Raw genomic sequence first — 17,349 nt, forward strand, 5'->3', positions numbered from 1 at the left:
CTGTCTCTTAGTTTTTTTGACTGTTTCCTTGGCTGTGCAGAAGCTCTTTATCCTGATAAAGTCCCATAAGTTCATTTTATCTTTTATTTCTCTTGCCTTTGGAGATGTGTCGTGAAAAAGGTTGCTCTGGCCGATGTCATAGAAGTTGTTGCCTATGTTCTCCTCTAGAATTTTGATGGATTCCTGTCTCACATTGAGGTCTTTCATCCATTTGGAGTTTATTTTTGTGTATGGTGTGAGAGAGTGGTCAAGTTTCATTCTTTTGCATGTAGCTGTCCAATTTTCCCAGCACCATTTATTGAAGAGACTGTCTTTTTTCCACCGGATGTTTTTTCCTGCTTTATCAAAGATTAGTTGCCCAAAGAGCCGAGGGTCCATTTCTGGGTTCTCTATTCTGTTCCATTGGTCGATGTGTCTGTTTTTGTGCCAGTACCATGCTGTCTTTGTGATCACAGCTTTGTAGTACAGCTCGAAATCCGGCATTGTGATGCCCCCAGCTTTGTTTTTCCTTTTCAACAGTTCCTTGGAGATTCGGGGCCTTTTCTGGTTCCATACAAATTTAAGGACTATTTGTTCCAGTTCTTTGAAAAATGTCCTCGGTATTTTGATCGGGATAGCATTGAAAGTGTAGATTGCTCTGGGTAGTATGGACATTTTAACTATGTTAATTCTTCCAATCCATGAGCATGGAATATTTTTCCATCTTTTTATGTCTTCCTCAATATCTTTCAAAAGTGATCTATAGTTTCTAGCATATAGGTCCTTTACGTCTCTGGTTAAGTTAATTCCAAGGTAACGCATGGTTTTTGGTGTTATTGTAAATGGGATGGATTCCCTAATTTCTCTTTCTTCAGTCTCGTTATTCGTGTATAGAAATGCAACTGATTTCTGGGCATTGATTTTGTATCCTGCCACCTTACTGAATTGTTCTATAACTTCTAATAGTTTGGGAGTGGATTCCTTTGGGTTTTCCATATAGAGTATCATGTCATCTGCAAAGAGAGACAGTTTGACTTCTTCTTTGCCGATTTGGATACCTTTGATCCCTTTTTGTCTTCTGATTGCTGTTGCAAGGACTTCTAGTACTATGTTGAATAATAGTGGCGAGAGTGGGCATCCTTGTCGTGTTCCTGATCTTAAGGGAAAGGCTTCCAGCTTTTCCCCATTGAGAATAATGCTTGCAGTAGGCTTTTCATAGATGGCTTTTATGAGATTGAGAAATGTACCCTCTATTCCTACACTCTGAAGGGTTTTAATCAGGAAAGGATGCTGTATTTTGTCAAATGCTTTTTCTGCATCAATTGAGAGGATCATATGGTTCTTGAGTCTTTTCTTGTTGATATGATGTATCACATTGATTGATTTGCGAGTGTTGAACCATGCTTGCATCCCAGGTATGAATCCCACTTGGTCATGATGGATAATCCTTTTAATGTACTGTTGGATTCTATTAGCAAGGATCTTGTTGAGGATTTTGGCATCCATATTCATTAGAGAAATCGGTCTGTAATTCTCCTTTTTGAGGGGGTCTTTGCCTGGTTTGGGGATCAAGGTAATATTAGCCTCATAGAATGAGTTTGGTAGCTTTCCTTCTGTTTCTATTTTTTGAAATAGCTTTAGGAGAATAGGTATTATTTCTTCTTTGAATGTTTGGTAGAATTCCCCAGGAAAACCGTCTGGGCCTGGAGTTTTATTATTTGGAAGGTTGTTTATCACTGACTCAATTTCTTCATAGTTAATTGGCCTATTTAAGAAATCTATTTCTTCCTGTTTCAGTCTTGGTAGTTTATAGGTTTCCAGGAAGGCCTCCATCTCTTCCAGATTGTTTAGTTTTTTGGCATATAGCTGTTGATAAAAGTTTCTAATAATCCTTGCAATTTCAATGGTGCTGGTCGTGACCTCTCCCTTTTCAGTCATAATTTTAATAATCTCAGTCCTTTCTCTTTGTTTTTGGACAAGTTTTGCCAGTGGTCTATCAATTTTATGGATTCTCTCAAAGAACCAGCTTCTAGTCCTGTTGATCTGCTCTACTGTGGTTCTGGTCTCTAATTCATTGATTTCTGCTCTAATCTTGGTCAACTCCTTCCTTGTCAGTGGGTTAGGCCTGTCCCTCTGTTGCTGTTCCAGTTTCTTGAGGTGAGAATATAGAAACTGCATTTTAGATTTTTCTATTCTTTTGAGTGAGGCTTGGATGGCTATGTATTTCCCCCTTAGGACTGCCTTTGCAGTATCCCATAGGTTTTGGACCGTTGTGTATTCATTCTCGTTGGTCTCCATAAATTGTTTAATTTGTTTTTTGATTTCCTGGTTTATCGAGTCATTCTTGAGCAGGATGGTTCTTAGCCTCCAAGTGTTTGAGTTTCTTCCAGGTTTTTCCTTGTGGTTGAGTTCCAATTTCAGAGCGTTGTGGTCTGAGAATATGCAGGGGATAATTTCAATCTTTTGGTATTGGCTGAGACCTGTTTTGTGTCCCAGAGCATGATCTATTCTTGAGAATGTTCCATGGGCATTTGAATAGAATGAGTATTCTTTGGTTCTGGGGTGTAGTGTTCTATATATATCTATGAGGTCCAACTCGTCGAGTATGGCATTCAAAGCCTTTGATTCTTTGCTTAGTTTTTGCCAGGGTGTTCTGTCTATTTCTGATAGTGGGGTGTTGAGGTCCCCTACTATTACTGTGTTCTTATCTATATGTCTCTTTATTTTGGTTAAGAGTTGGCTTGTGTATCTTGCTGCTCCCCTGTTGGGGGCATATATATTAATAATTGTCATATCCACTTGTTGAATACTTCCTTTAAGAATAATATAGTGCCCTTCTGTATCTCTCTCTATGGCCTCTAGTTTAAAATCCAGTCTATCTGATATGAGAATTGCTACTCCAGCTTTCTTTTGAGGTCCATTTGCGTGGAAGATGGTACTCCATCCCCTTACTCTAAGTCTGAATGCATCTTTGGGTTCAAAATGAGTCTCTTGTAGACAGCAAATGGATGGGTCATGTCTTTTTATCCAATCTGCAACCCTGTGGCGTTTTATGGGAGAGTTTAAGCCATTTAGATTGATAGAGATTATTGACAGATATGATTTTAATGATGCCATTTCTCTTTAAAGTCTTTGTATCGGTTGTGACTTGCTGCTCTGTATCACTCTTGGGGCCTTTTTACCTTTATAGAGCCCCCCTTAATATCTCCTGTAGGGCTGGTTTCGTGGTTACGAAATTGGTTAATGATTGGCGATTTTGGAACGTCTTTATTTCTCCATCAATTCTGAATGACAGCTTTGCTGGATAAAGGATCCTTGGCTGCATGTTTTTCTCTGAAAGAGCTTTAAAAATGCCCCCCCAAGCCTTTCTCTCATTCCAGGTCTCTGTAGACAGGTCTGACGTAATCCTGATACCTTTGCCTTGGTACGTGAGAAATTTCTTTGCCCTGGCCGCTTTCAATACTGTATCCTTGGATCTAATATTTGCGAATTGCACTATGACATGCCGTGGCGTAGGTTTGTCCTGGTTGAGCTTGGATGGGGTCCTCTCTGCCTCTTGGACACGAATGCTTGTTTCCCTTGCTAGATTAGGGAAGTTTTCAGCTACAATTTGTTCAAATATCTCTTCTAGACCTCTGTTTTTCTCCACCCCTTCAGGGATGCCGATGATTCTGACATTGGATCGTTTCATAGAGTCAGTAATCTCCCGTAATCTACATTCGTGGGCGTGGATTTTTTTAAGACCAGCTTCTATTTTCGTTTTTTCTTCTACTAACCCATCCTCCAATTCGCTAACGCGTTCCTCTGCCTCGGTGACCCTGGCCGTCAGAGCCTCTAGTTTTGACTGTATTTGGCCCACTGAGTTTTTAATTTCTGTCAGATTCGCTCTCATTTCTGCCCTTAGGGATTCTATATTCTCAGCAACGCTTTCTCTGATGCTTTTTTCAAGTTTACTCATCATCTTGACCATTGTTGCTCTGAATTCCATTTCTGATAATTGGGATACATCCATATGTATTAATTCTGTGGCCGAGGCCAATTCTGTGGCAGAGGCCACAGACTCATTATCTTTTCTTTGCTGGGGGGGACTTCTCCTTCTCGTCATTCTGATGAAGAGAGATTGCAGGGTTGTCCAGAGCCCAAGTGTTGACTGGGACCCAGGCCGTGCGCCCTTGTTTTATAGAGATCTTAGGGATGTGGGCTTCTTCCTTAAAGAGTTTATTTATTTATTTGAGAGAGAGAGAGACAGTCAGCAAGAAAGGGAACCCAAGCAGAGGAGTGGGAGAGGAAGAAGCAGGTTCCCGGTGGAGAAGCCCGATGAAGGACTCCTTACGGAGCGTTGTGATCACACCCTAATCCGAAGACAGGTGCTTGGTGACTGCGCCACTCAGGCGCTCCGGGTTGTGGGCTTCTTGATTTTTCAGCCTGCCTTCTGGGGGAGGGGCCTGCCTGCCGGTACTCAGAAAACCCTGTTTGGGTAGAGTCTCTGTGTCCCTTGCGAGGGGGGATGGGGATGGGCACCCTGTGAGCCGGTATTTCCGGGCTTTTGTTCTCTGGCGGCTTTCCCTGGCGGTTTGCTATGCCTCTTCTGAGAGAGCAGCAGCGGCTGAAATTCAGCCTCTGTCTCAGAACAGAGGGATCGCGGATCGTTCTCCACTGATGTTCTGGCCACTTTAACTCTGTTTCTGTTGGTGCTGCTCAACCCTGCAGCATCCCGGGCTGTGCGCCCCACACCCGGCGTCCCAGCCCTCACTTCCAGGGCCGGCACGTCTCTGTCCTTTGTGTTTCCAACCCCGCCAGCCGCCAGCCGCCCCGCGCGGGCTCCCGGAGCTCCCCGTCTCAGTCTGGTGTCTCACGGGTGCTGACCGCGAGTCCGCCTGCTCCCCCGTGCAGGTGGCCCTCCAGCCGCCAGCCGCCCCGCGGACGCTCCCGGAGCTCCCGGTCTCAGCCTCGATCCAGTGAGCACACCGGAGCTCCGGAGCTCCGTGAGATGCTTGGTGGTGCACGCTCCCGGCTCACGGACTCAGTCTGCCGTTTCCAGAGTGCGGGTCCGCGGTCCGCCCGCTCCCCGGTGCAGGTGGCCCGCCAGCCGCCCTGCGCGCGCGCTCCTGGAGCTCGCGTTCTAAGTCTGTTGTCTCGCGGGTGCCGTCCGCGAGTCCGCCTGCTCCCCCGTGCAGGTGGCCCGCCAACCGCCAGCCGTCCCGCGTGCGCTCCCGGAGCTCCCTTCTCAGCCTGCTGTCTCAAGCGTGCGGGTCCGCGGTCTGTCCGCTCCCCCTTGCAGGTGGCTACCGCTTCCCGGCGCCCTGACACGGCGGCTCCCTCCCCCTTCTGTTTAGCTTCCGATATCTGTGCGCGGTTTCACGGCTCCCTGCTTCGTACCTCGATACTCAGCGCTGGAGATGTTCATTTGTAGAGATCCAGATGTATCTTCCTGCGTCTCAGGCTGATTCTGTGGATATTCCCTGCTGGTCTGGTACCTATCCAGCTCAACTCAGGGGACCGGCTGAAAAAGGTGTCCCCTACTCCTCCGCCATCTTAACCCCCAGTCCAAGAATGGCCATTTTGAATTGAAAGCCTCGCCTTCCCAGCTTCAAGCTTCCAGGCCACGTCATACAGTGGCCGTCCTGCATTTGTCCCAGTTGCTCCCTTCTGGGTTTGTAGGAAGACACGGAATTAAAGCTATCCCACGCCAGTGCGGTGTGGTCAGTTGAATATGTGGGTCAGGTTTTGTTTTTCCTGCCTTATTATTTTCCTACATATTGGTGTATTCTTGTTTCCATCCATTGAGGTTAAGTGGCTATCAAGTTACCCAGTGTCCTTGGTATCTACGAATAGATAATTTATAAGATATATCTTATAGATGTACATATATCTATGGCTATATCTATAGACATAATTTATAAGATATTACACCAAGGAAGTGTTGACCATGATAGTTTTTTATTTTGAACTTGGTTGTAAGGTTTACTTTTGTGTTTTAGTCAAATCATTTGTATGTGCGATTTAAAATTACTTTACTTGCATTGGCCAATTTGTTCATTTTTATTCAACAGATATTTATTAAATACCCGGTATGTTCCAGGCACAGTGATAAGTGCTGGAAATACAGCCTAGTTTAGTGTTTGCATTGGCAAACAATCCATAATTAGCAGCTAACAAAGATTTATGAATGTCAAGAAAGAACACAAAGAACCTTTTCCGCTTCAAAAGATCTGACAGTCTTTCGATTGGGGGACTGATAAATTTTGAATCATATGATGAAGTAGTAGAAGCTAAACTGAGACAGATAGTTTGGGGACAGTAGTGATGTGATCATGTGGATGGTGAAGTACCACTTGTGATTAGAGATACAGCACAACCTGTGAGACAGGAAAGTCTGCTAATAAAATTTTGTTTACTCTGACATAGGCTCTCCACGGGGAGCAATACTTGGAGTTACATAAACCACTTCCCAGATCAGGTGAGTTTGTGATGCTCTGACTTCTTAATCACACCCTCATTTTATTTCCCGACTAACCTTCCAAACTGTGTCATTGTGTTAAGCTGGCGTAGAGTGACTTAGATAAATCCTGTGGCAAGGTATTGGTGTGCGTGTCAGCCACTGGAGTGGATTGATGTGAAGGAGTAGCTGTTTGGGTGACTTTAAACTTTGTCCTTTAGCAGTCTAATTTAATAAACTACTTCAAAATAACTGACGGTTCATCTCCATTGACGCATGTGTTATTACCAACTGAGGAGAGTCTTTTCTAAGTATGTGTGCTCTAAACTTAGCAATTGTGTTTAATCAGCTGTAATTCCTATGAATATGGCTTTCGATTCCTTTCTCAGGTATTTGTGTTGGTAGTGATTTTCATAAAGCAAACCACATTAAAAGATACAGAGTTTCTTGTGATTAACTTTTTTCCTGCTTTCTTTCCTTAAAGTAAGAAAAAGTAAATAAAATCACATCTGCCTAAATAACGAATTTTCTTTTTCTCGGTAATATATTATTTGTTCAGTTAAGCTGCTTTTCTCATTCTTCCACTGTAATTTGACAGATTTGTTTTACTGCTTTAATGTCAGCATGTTGTCTAATTAAATACTGACCATATAAGACAGTAAAATACAAAAAAAGTGTTTATCATTTCACATTATATAATGTAGAGGTCAGTAAGTAGCTAGACTCCTATAATGTTTCCCCAAATCCTTTTATTTTACTAAATATTTAATGAGATTCTCATTGCTTAACCCGAATAGCTTTACTTCAGTGCTACAGCCTACGTTTTCTGTGAGGCGGTGCCCAGCATGTGATGGCCGCCTTCATCAGGTGTTCGCTGGTCACCTGCCATGCGCAAGGCAGAGTTTTCAGTTTTAGATGAGTTTTCTAACCTGGCTACATACTGAAACAGCCTGTTACTACATTATATTATATTACCTGTTATTTTATTTCATTTCATTTTATTTTTATTTTTTTGCGGGGGTGGGGAGAGAGAGAGAGTCTCAAGCAGGCTCCATGCCCAGTGTGGAGCCTGACATGGGGCTCGATCTCACGACCCTAAGATCAAGACCTGAGCTGAAATCGAGAGTCGGACACTTAACCGACTGGGCCACCCAGGTGCCCCTACCTGTTATTTAAAATAAAATACGGATTCTGTATCCCAGCCACAGAGGTTTTGTGTGCGTGCGTGTGTCATGTGCATGCAGTGTGGTGGTGGTGCCCATGGCCAGGGCCAAGGCCAGGAGGGTCCCTCTCTGTTTTATGTGCAACCGACCTAACGTGGGTTCACTTGGGAACTAGTGCTATGAGGAAAGCAGAAATGTATGAGATAGATTTCTGCCTTTAGGGGTTTTAAATCTGAAGAGAGAGAGAGATAGGCTTATACTCAAAAATGATTACAACAGGGGCGCCTGGATGGCTCAGTTAGTTGAGCATCCAGCTCTTGATTTCAGCTCAGGTCATGATCTCAGGGTCCTGGGATCGATCCCCGCGTCAGGCTCCCTGCTCAGCGGGGAGTCTGCTTAAGAATTCCTTTCCTCTCTCTCTGCCCCTCCCCCTGCTTTTGCATTCGCACACTCTCTCTCGAAAATAAATAAATCAATCTTTAAAAAAATGATTACAACTGAAAAGAGATATGAATAGGAAGGTGTGGAAAATATTTCTCTCAATTTCTTGTACCTTCCTAGTCTCAAGTGATGTCTCTCATGAGTTATTTTTCTTCAGTAGCTTCTGTACATTTTCTTTAAGTCGTGTTAAAGTTTATTGTCTAGTAAATACGAATATTCAAAGTCTGAGACACTTATGTTTTAGAACCTCTTTAAAGTGTAGAAAACCAAGGTATGACTGCTATTTATGATCTTCCTTTAAAACCTTGCAGGTGATGAGACACAAGTATCAGGAGACTGATGTCAGCGTGTCCGTGTCTCTCGGTGGCTCATTGGTTAGCTGTGGTGCTACTGTCAGAGGCTGAGTGACCCCTCCCTGGGGTAAAAAAAAAAAAAAGCATTAGATTGAGTACAAGAAACCCAACAGCAGCACTGTATTTTCCATCACGAATTAGCACATGTTCTAGTTCGGGATATGCTGGTCCCTAGATTTTCTGGGTATTAAGTTTGATATTTATTATGCTGCTACTTGTTGTTTCAAATGTAGTGACTTAGGTATTCTGTTGCTTTTTAATGTTGAATTATTCAGCATTATATTGAAAATTATTTCAAAGCGTGTAGTTTTGCTGAACTTACGGTGGAAATTATGTTATGTTCTCTCCTATCTGAATGTTATAACTTGATGGTCTTCAGAAGAGTCTATTTATTTGTTTGTTTTGCTTTTCATTTTAGGAAACTTAAAATGTGAAGCAGTCATTGTTGATGTCCTTGATAAAGTATCCGGTCTAGTAATTCTTCTGGATGGTAACTCACTTCTGTTCTTCTCATAATATTGTTAGACTGATAGGCCTTGTGTGTAACTTAATGCTTCATCCTAGAAACTGATAGGTACGTTTTTGTTCGGCTTCCAGTTTGTGAGAAAGCAAGATAAGCATTCTAAAAATTTGGAAGTTCTTAGAAAAAGAAGTGAGGGTGGGGAGAAAGAGTGGGTTGGGGTAAGGTGGGAAGACTGGGGCGTTTCCAACATAGGACCAAAGCACAGAGATGAGAGGTGTGGCTGGAATATATAGCATGGTGGTGAACTCAGCTCACTGGAGTACAGACTTGGTGGGAAGGAACACATCAACAGCCATCGGCTGATAATCAGCCTGTAGTGTAGATATTCTTGTCTTTGTTAGCTCTTTGGAACTTGGAACGTATTTGACCCCTGAGTCATTTTCATAAATGGTAGTTAGGTTCCTAACGTTGCGCATTCAAGCCTGTTGAACTCAAATGTGGCTTAAAGACCGTAGCCACATTTTATTTGCAGTGGGGGAAAAAAGGTCACAGTAGTTTAACACTTGTTGAAATGCTAGTAATTAACATTGACTAAAGATAAACATTGCTTAAAGTTCATTTATTCCAAAGTTTAAGAAGATAAGAAATAGATCTTTGTTGTCCAAAAATTTGGAAATAAGTTTTAGTGGAAAGTTTAATATTGTGATAGTTGGAATATAGGCTTCATCATTTTTGTTCTAACTAGATAAATAGAAGGTTTTACTGTCTGTGCTGTTGAGGAGCACTTGTTTTTACTAAATCATATGCTGAGAACGTTTTTGATGCTCTCGAATATTCTACTGCCTTGTTTGCATTCGCTCGTAGTTTCATCGTATGTCTGTTCTCTCTCTTACTCTCTTTCTCATCTTTCTCTTCCCTTTTTTGTTGTAGATTTTTGTGTTTTCTCATCATTCCTGAAGTTGGCCAACATTTGCCTTCAATTCTCCTAGTTTTCTTTTACTCTTCTCCCTGTGCTTCCAAATATGTAACATATTTGGTTCTGCCATGACCTTAGCTTTCATGTTGACTCTTTCCTCTTTGACCCACTCCACTGACTTGACTACAGCTTGGGAACGGGTAATAATGTATTAGAATTTGTAGACAAGGTGTATATGAAATGAGATATCCGGTTTCCTGTGTAATGAAGAGAAAAATCTTACTTTAAACACAAATTGCCATGACCTTCCTTATTTTTTGTTGTAATTAGACTTTTCCATAGTCTGCCATTCAAAGTCATATTTCCAGTTTTCTAGAGCTAGAGATACAAGAGAGTACTCAAACTCTCTTTGTGAAATTAGTCAGTGGAAAGAGGGACAGTTGTCCTACAGTCATTCATTATTTACTCACTGATTTGCTCACTCGTGTCATATAGTCATTAATTTGCTCATTAATTTAATAAGTATTTATTAGGTGCCTTTTCAGTCCCAGGTACTATTCTGATTGCTGGCAATAGGATGGTGAGGAAAATGCCCATGATTCTGCCCTCCTGAAACTTATACCTTTATTCTCACTATTTCTTTTGTATTCCAGGCTCTTTTTGAGTCCTTTGGCAGAATGTGTGAATGTTTGAGAGTGTGGATACCTGCATTTCATGGTGGGATTTTTGGAAATGTTTGAGATGGAGAGAGTTGAGATACGATAGGCACTTGGGGAGGTTTAAGAGGTGAGAGAAACTGCTGTTTCACAATGAAGAGAGGATTTGTGAAGATTCTCTTCACTCTGCCCTCCAGGGCCTGGTAGTGAATGAGTTAAAATCATGCTTTGTAAACCAAACTTGGGCATCTTTCAGTAACTGGGTTTTGTTTTCAAAACTTTTAAAGGAATCATTGATCCTATATTTGTTAACTAGTCATTTCTTTTCAGAGTAACTTTATTTTTTCTTTAATTTGCTTTTCAGTCTATTCTTACTTGGAGGAGGAACTTGTATGCTATAATCAGTTCTCTGTTTTCTTTGTTGGCTCTGGAGGCATTGGTGGAAAACGGGTGTCAGACAAAGCCAAGGTAGGCTCTGGCCTTACAAGAAAATATATGGCTATTTAAGTGTCCCTATCTATATTTTGAATATACATTTTGAATACACATATTACTATATGTGCAAACTACACATATTACCATATGTATAATTTCGTAGAGTAGATCCTCAGTAATTCACACTTCTTTGAATCAGAGGATGTCCCTGGATTGGAAGTGCTGTTTATGTGTGTATATTTTGATAGATAACACGTGTTATATATAGAAAAGTCTGGCTGATATAAATATAATGTACCTGAGGTAACTATGGGAATTATTTTCACTTTTGTAGCACCCAGAAGTCTTTAGAAAAACCTAACACTTGCAAGTGATCTTTGTATAAAATAAAATTTCTATTCATTAAATGATAAGCACTTCTTTTATGTAAGACAAGTCTAGTTACCCTTTAGTTCTCAAATTCTATCTAAAAACATTTTTTTCTAAAAATATTGTATAACTTGGATTTGACACTGATTTCATCTGGGCTTTACCTCTGATGTGTTTGAGGTAATAAGATTATACTATAATAAATATTCTGGAGTAAATGAAGTATGCTTAAAGCAATGTGGAGAAACTGCTTCTGGAACCCTCTCCCCAGCGAAACCATGGTATTGTAACTGGTAAAAATGAAGACAAACATTTGAAGTGTCTGGGAATTGTCCTAAGGGCATATAGCAACTGAAGAAATGTTTGTTCAAGGAGATGTTTATCTTGATAAGGACAGTGAGAATCTCCTCTCTCCCTCATCATGGTGGAAGAGGTACTCCAGGCCTGTGACCTGTGCCCCAGCTCCCAGAATAGGGCCATGCTGTCTTCCCAGGAGAAGTAACTCACTGGTTTTTCTTACCCTGCCGCCACCCCCGGCTTGTGTTGCTGAAGCTCCCTTTCAGGTAAAAGCAGCTCAGCGTTATGGGATTCTCGTCCTCTCCCCGGCTCCCACTCACAGGGTGGAAACTCTGCTCCACCCCTGGCAGGCTGAGAAGACGTGGGCCCCACTCCCTCTTACCCCAGCTTGCTCATAGGGTGAGGAGTTGATGCTGGAAGAGGAAAGCTGAGGAGACCAGTAGCTACGTGCCCTGCCCAAAACCCCTTCTTGTAAAATGAGGATGTCACTTGGGGCTAAGGGGGCCCCCCTCCCCCTACTGCAGTGGAGGAAAGGTTTTGCCCAGGGGGTAAGGCAGGCTGTCCTGATAAGAGATCGATGAAGTTCTTCAGAGGAAACTGACTCATTGTGGAACAGAGTATTTGGAAATTCAAAAGTAAGGATGCCCACAGTAACTAGGTTACGTTAGTGATAAACAATCAAAAGGAGGCTGGTAGCTCCATGAGAGCAGGAAGCTAACAGCTGCCTCAATTAGAAGTTTACTGGAGAGAACCATGCAGAGAGAGCTAAGGAGAGCCCTCGTGAGATCACTGCAAACCTCAAAGCCTGGCTTCAAAGACTAGCCCGCCGAAGAGGCCTGACTTTGGAACAGTTTATGCCCCACAGCATTGTTGAAAGTAATAGAGCAATCATCTGACAATTAGTGGAGCCTAACAGTTGGGTATGATGATAGCAAACGAGGCAGACAGTTGAGCAGAGAGATCTGGGAGAGACAGTCACGGAGAGCCTTGCTAACACCGCTGTGCTCCCAGGGTGACTGCATTCTTGCCTGAGGCTCACAGTGGGGGATGTGGACTTAGCTGAAGCAGTCGAGCCAAGACGCTGCGCAAATAAACTGGTTAACACACAAGCCTGCGGAGGGTAAAGGAGGCCAGTGTCCGGAATTGCTGTAACAGGTTATCTAAAATGTCCAGTCATCAACAAAAAATTACAAGACATGCAAGAAACAGGAGTACATGATCTAGAGATGAAAAGAAAACCAGAACAAAAAGGGCAATAGAAACTGCCTTTGAGAGGTCTTTGTAGACAGAGATTTCCAAGCAGCTATTCTTTTTTTTTTTTTTTTAAAGATTTTATTTATTTATTTGACAGAGATAGAGACAGCCAGCAAGAGAGGGAACAAGCAGGGGGAGTGGGAGAGGAAGAAGCAGGCTCATAGTGGAAGAGCCTGATGTGGGGCTCGATCCCATAACGCCGGGATCACGCCCTGAGCCGAAGGCAGACGCTTTAACCGCTGTGCCACCCAGGTGCCCCCCAAGCAGCTCTTTTAAACATGTTTACAGAACTGAAGGAGAGCATGCTGAAGGAGGTCACGTGTGATGACAGTGACTCCTCAGATAGAGAAGATCAATAGAGAGAAATTATGTAGCAGAACCAAACAGAAGTCCTGGAACTGAAAGTACAGTGAAGGAAGGGAAGAATTTTCAAGAGTGCTCAGCAGATTTGAACTGTCAGAATAAGGAATCAGAAAGCTTGAAGATCTGTCTCTCTTTGTCTGTCTATCTGTGTCTACCTACCTACCTACCTACATCAGTCTCAAGAACAAAGAGAAAAAAGATGAGAAAAAAAAGAATGAGGAGCCTCCGGGAAATGTGGGTTACCTCAAGTATAGCAGTGTGTGTGTAGTGGGGGTACCAGCGGGAGAGCAGAGAGGGAGAAACAGGCAAAATGATGGAGGGAATACTGGTTTTGATGAAGAACATTCTCCCACGCATCCAAGAATCTCAGCCAGGTGGGAGACCCACACCCTTAGTAAAGTACATTTAAAGATGAAATCAGTTTAGGTGTGAGTTGTTTGTCTAATTCGTATAGTTATTGTCACCTTGTGCCCTGGGAAAGCAATCTTCACCTCTTTCTCCATTGTGCCCAGAGAACGGATCTGGTTGTATATTTCCTTTCATTAAACACGGTTAGTTCAGGGAAATCATCATACAGATGAGGCCAGCAGTTAGGAAATTTTTAATGTTGTCTCCTGTGGTGCCTGGGTGGCTCAGTCGTTAAGCATCTGCTTTAGGATCAGGGTGTGGTCCTGGAGTCCTGGGATCGAGCCCCACATCGGGCTCCTCCGCTGGGAGCCTGCTTCTTCCTCTCCCACTTCCCCGGCTTGTGTTCCCTCTCTCTCTGGCTGTCTCTCTCTCTCTGTCAAATAAATAAATAAAATCTTTAAAAAAAAAACGTCTCCTGAGCAGGAATTATTTTGAAAAGCTTTTTCTCTAACTTGCTGATTTTATTACATTGGAACATGGCTGTTCATCAAATAGCAGTTTGAGTAAAGAGAGTGATTATTACTGTGACAGTATTTAACACGTGATGTTTTTTGATTTCAGGTAGCTGTACCCGTGCCTAATAGACCTCCCGATGCTGTCCGTAGTGAGGTCACCTCGGTTAATCAGGTAAGATCGTATTTTTGAAAAGTGATAAAGCCCCTGTTTGCTTTGTTGGCAAGTGCTTACAGAGACTGTGTAGCTCAGTAGTGAAGAATTTCACTAACGCCTTAGTGAGCAGGATAAGAAGAACTAAAAGGCAAATTTTAATCCCCTTCTTCTCTTTCCAGAAAGAAAATTGAGCTACGTTGCTGGCAAACAGATTATTTTAGGCCAGTTGTAGTGGACAGGCAAAATAAACCATCTTAGGAAGGATAGGTGGTTTAGTCTCTTTTGTTTGGCATAAATAATTTGTTTCCCGATGGAGGAGATAGAATGCCCTATCAGTAGACAGATTCTGTGAACATGCGAAGATTGATTTCAGAAACAAAAGGTAACCATAAAGATGAGAAAGGCCATTTTGTTTGTGTGAGTCAGAGGACTAAGCACGCAGATACAGAACAGAATATATAAAGCTCTGATGGTACTTTGGGAGGGAGCATCAGTCAGGATAGCCAATTATTTATAAGTTTATGTGGTTTTTGATGCTAACTTTGGTATGCTTGATATGAGAACTTCTGCAGGATTTATGTTTGCTGGCAAATAGAAATCTAATTTCATGAGCCAGAAAAAATTAAGATTGGTACATATGTAATTGTATTTTTTTCTGCACTATTGAATCAGGTGACGGAAGGAACAACAGTTTTTTTCCCTGAGATTAGTTTTTGCCTTTCACTGTTTTCCCCATCCCTGTTTCTTACCCATTTTTAAAGAATGCACCCATATTTATGTTTAATTAAAGCCTCATAATGAAATTAATTTTAGTAAGACACTGAAAGAACAGAAAAGGTTTGGTGGTTTCATGGCTCAGAAAACCCGGCAGTGCTCCTGTATTATTCTTGGGGTACTGAAATAATAAAAGGTATCTGCCGTAGATAAGAAAAGCTGAATAATTTCCAAGGCTTGAATTTCTACACACACTAAGTCGAGAGAATTTTTTTCCTTGAACTCTTTTTCAGAGAAGTAGAACTTTTTTTTTTTTTTAAAGATTTTATTTATTTGACAGAGATAGAGACAGCCAGCGAGAGAGGGATCGCAAGCATGGGGAGTGGGGGAGGAAGAAGCAGGCTCCCAGAGGAGGAGCCTGACGTGGGGCTCGATCCCATAACGCTGGAATCACGCCCTGAGCCGAAGGCAGACGCTTAACCACTGTGCCACCCAGGCACCCCAGAGAAGTAGAACTTTTCATTAGTCTTCAGCAGAGTTGACTCTTTTGCTGTGTGATGAAGGGCGGTTTTTAAGTTAACAAATATTTTTTTGTCTAAATAACGGGCACCCATCATTTGACAGAGCATTTTGTCTCCTATGGTCATTTGAGAATACGATGAAAGCCACATTCTATTTCTTCAGAAACCATTTTTCGTAAAACTTTGCATAAACTTCAAGGGAGTTAGGGCTGTTTTATTTTTTTATTTTTTATTTTTTTTTAAAGATTTTATTTATTTATTTGACAGAGATAGAGACAGCCAGCGAGAGAGGGAACACAAGCAGGGGGAGTGGGAGAGGAAGAAGCAGGCTCCCAGCAGAGGAGCCTGATGTGGGGCTCGATCCCACAACGCCGGGATCACGCCCTGAGCTGAAGGCAGACGCTTAACCGCTGTGCCACCCAGGCGCCCCTAGGATTATAATTTTAAATAGTAGTTCTCATTCATTATTTTGTTTTTCTTCTTTAAGTACTTCAATTTTATGTGTGTTGCATCTTTTTCTGTCTTCTTTTAGCCACTTTGTCTCTGGTTTTTTACTTCTTTCTTGGTCTCATTTCTGTTCTCTTCATTCTTTTCCTCCCTTTCTTTTATGTCCCTTATTAAATTTTGATCTGAATATGTTTTCCCCTAGCCATATTACAATTTTTTTTAAAAAGGTTTTATTTATTGGGGGGGGGCAGAGTCAGAGGGAGAGAGAGAATCTCAAGCAGACTCCCCACTGAGTGCAGAGCCCCACATGGGGCTCCATCTCATGACCCTGAGATCATGACCTGAGCTGAAACCAAGAGTCGGATGCCTAACTGACTGAGCCACCCAGGAGCCCCTAGGCATCGTATAATTTGGTCTTCATTACTAACAGAATTTCCCCCATCCCTTTCTTTCCTGAGTTCAGGTCTATCTTATTTCATTCCTTCATGTTTTTTGTCCTTACGATGTTCTTAGTTTTTGAGTTTTAGATTCATGGTGTTTGTTTCATATTCCCACATGCTTGAGGGTTGTGTTATAGTTTTCTTCTGTTTGGTCGTTGTTTTGTTTGGGGAAATTTCATTTACTATAATGTTTTGGTTCTTACTTCCTCTTTTAGTCTTATAGTAGCTTTCTACAGATAGGAGGCTGCTTACCTGTTTGCAGTTTGTGGGTAAGATTGGTAGTTTGTGATGGTTTACAAGGTCATCTCGTTAAGGAATTCAGGATTGCCCACTTCTGTCAATGTGGCAAAGTTTGTTTTCTTTAAGAGATGGCTTTTTGGAGTGGGACATTGTCAGGAGCTGTTTTATTAAAATCATTTTTTTTTTAGTTCTCTTTATCTTAAATTTCCTGTCTTGCTGCATTTTTCCTACATAATCCAGTCTTGAAAGGGGACTTCTTTGTTTTATCCTCTTCTCCCCCAGAAATGTTGCCTTTCTGGACTGCCACTTGGAGGCCTATAGACTTCTCATTCTTTTCTTTGTAGTCAGTGCTCTCATCTTTCAGGATTCTCCTCAGTACTTTCCTTTTTCCTTAGGGGGAACTTTCTGGAAGTGATTTTTCTTTCTTTTCTTCTCTCTTCCACACTCTTCTGCGCTCCCTTCTTACCCCTGCTGCTCTCTCCAGTGGCTTTGAGAGGGTGCTCAGAATACCTTCTGAATACCAGGAATACCAGCTCCGCTAGAAATCATTACTTATTTTTCTGCTTATAGCAGAGTGAAGTTCGCGATGTTCTCCGTCTCCGGTTACACTGTCTGTAGGCTTGGCGTCTGTGCAGTTTTATTTGTTCTTCGTGTTGATCTGGATGCTTTTTTGGAGCATGTGAGGATCTGGCAAGTACACATTTCTGAGCCTTTTGATTTAGCATTTAGTTTAACTTCATGATACAGTTTTTTTTTTTTTTTTAAAGATTTTATTTATTTATTTAACAGAGATAGAGGCAGCCAGCGAGAGAGGGAACACAAGCAGGGGGTGGGAGAGGAAG

General features: G+C 42.1%; 1 protein-coding gene across 1 annotated transcript in view; it reads left to right on the plus strand.

Annotated features, from left to right (window-relative positions):
- HSD17B4 (hydroxysteroid 17-beta dehydrogenase 4) overlaps window positions 1–17,349 on the plus strand; it is a 92,288-nt gene that overhangs the window by 48,551 nt on the left and 26,388 nt on the right. The window contains exons 14-17 of the mRNA XM_002915448.4: window positions 6,388–6,439; window positions 8,794–8,865; window positions 10,775–10,878; window positions 14,098–14,163. Of these exons, the coding sequence (XP_002915494.2) occupies window positions 6,388–6,439; window positions 8,794–8,865; window positions 10,775–10,878; window positions 14,098–14,163 (294 nt within the window). The remainder of the gene's footprint in view (window positions 1–6,387; window positions 6,440–8,793; window positions 8,866–10,774; window positions 10,879–14,097; window positions 14,164–17,349) is intronic.

The sequence above is a fragment of the Ailuropoda melanoleuca genome, chromosome 3, assembly GCF_002007445.2.
Source record: "Ailuropoda melanoleuca isolate Jingjing chromosome 3, ASM200744v2, whole genome shotgun sequence".
NCBI lineage: Eukaryota > Metazoa > Chordata > Mammalia > Carnivora > Ursidae > Ailuropoda > Ailuropoda melanoleuca.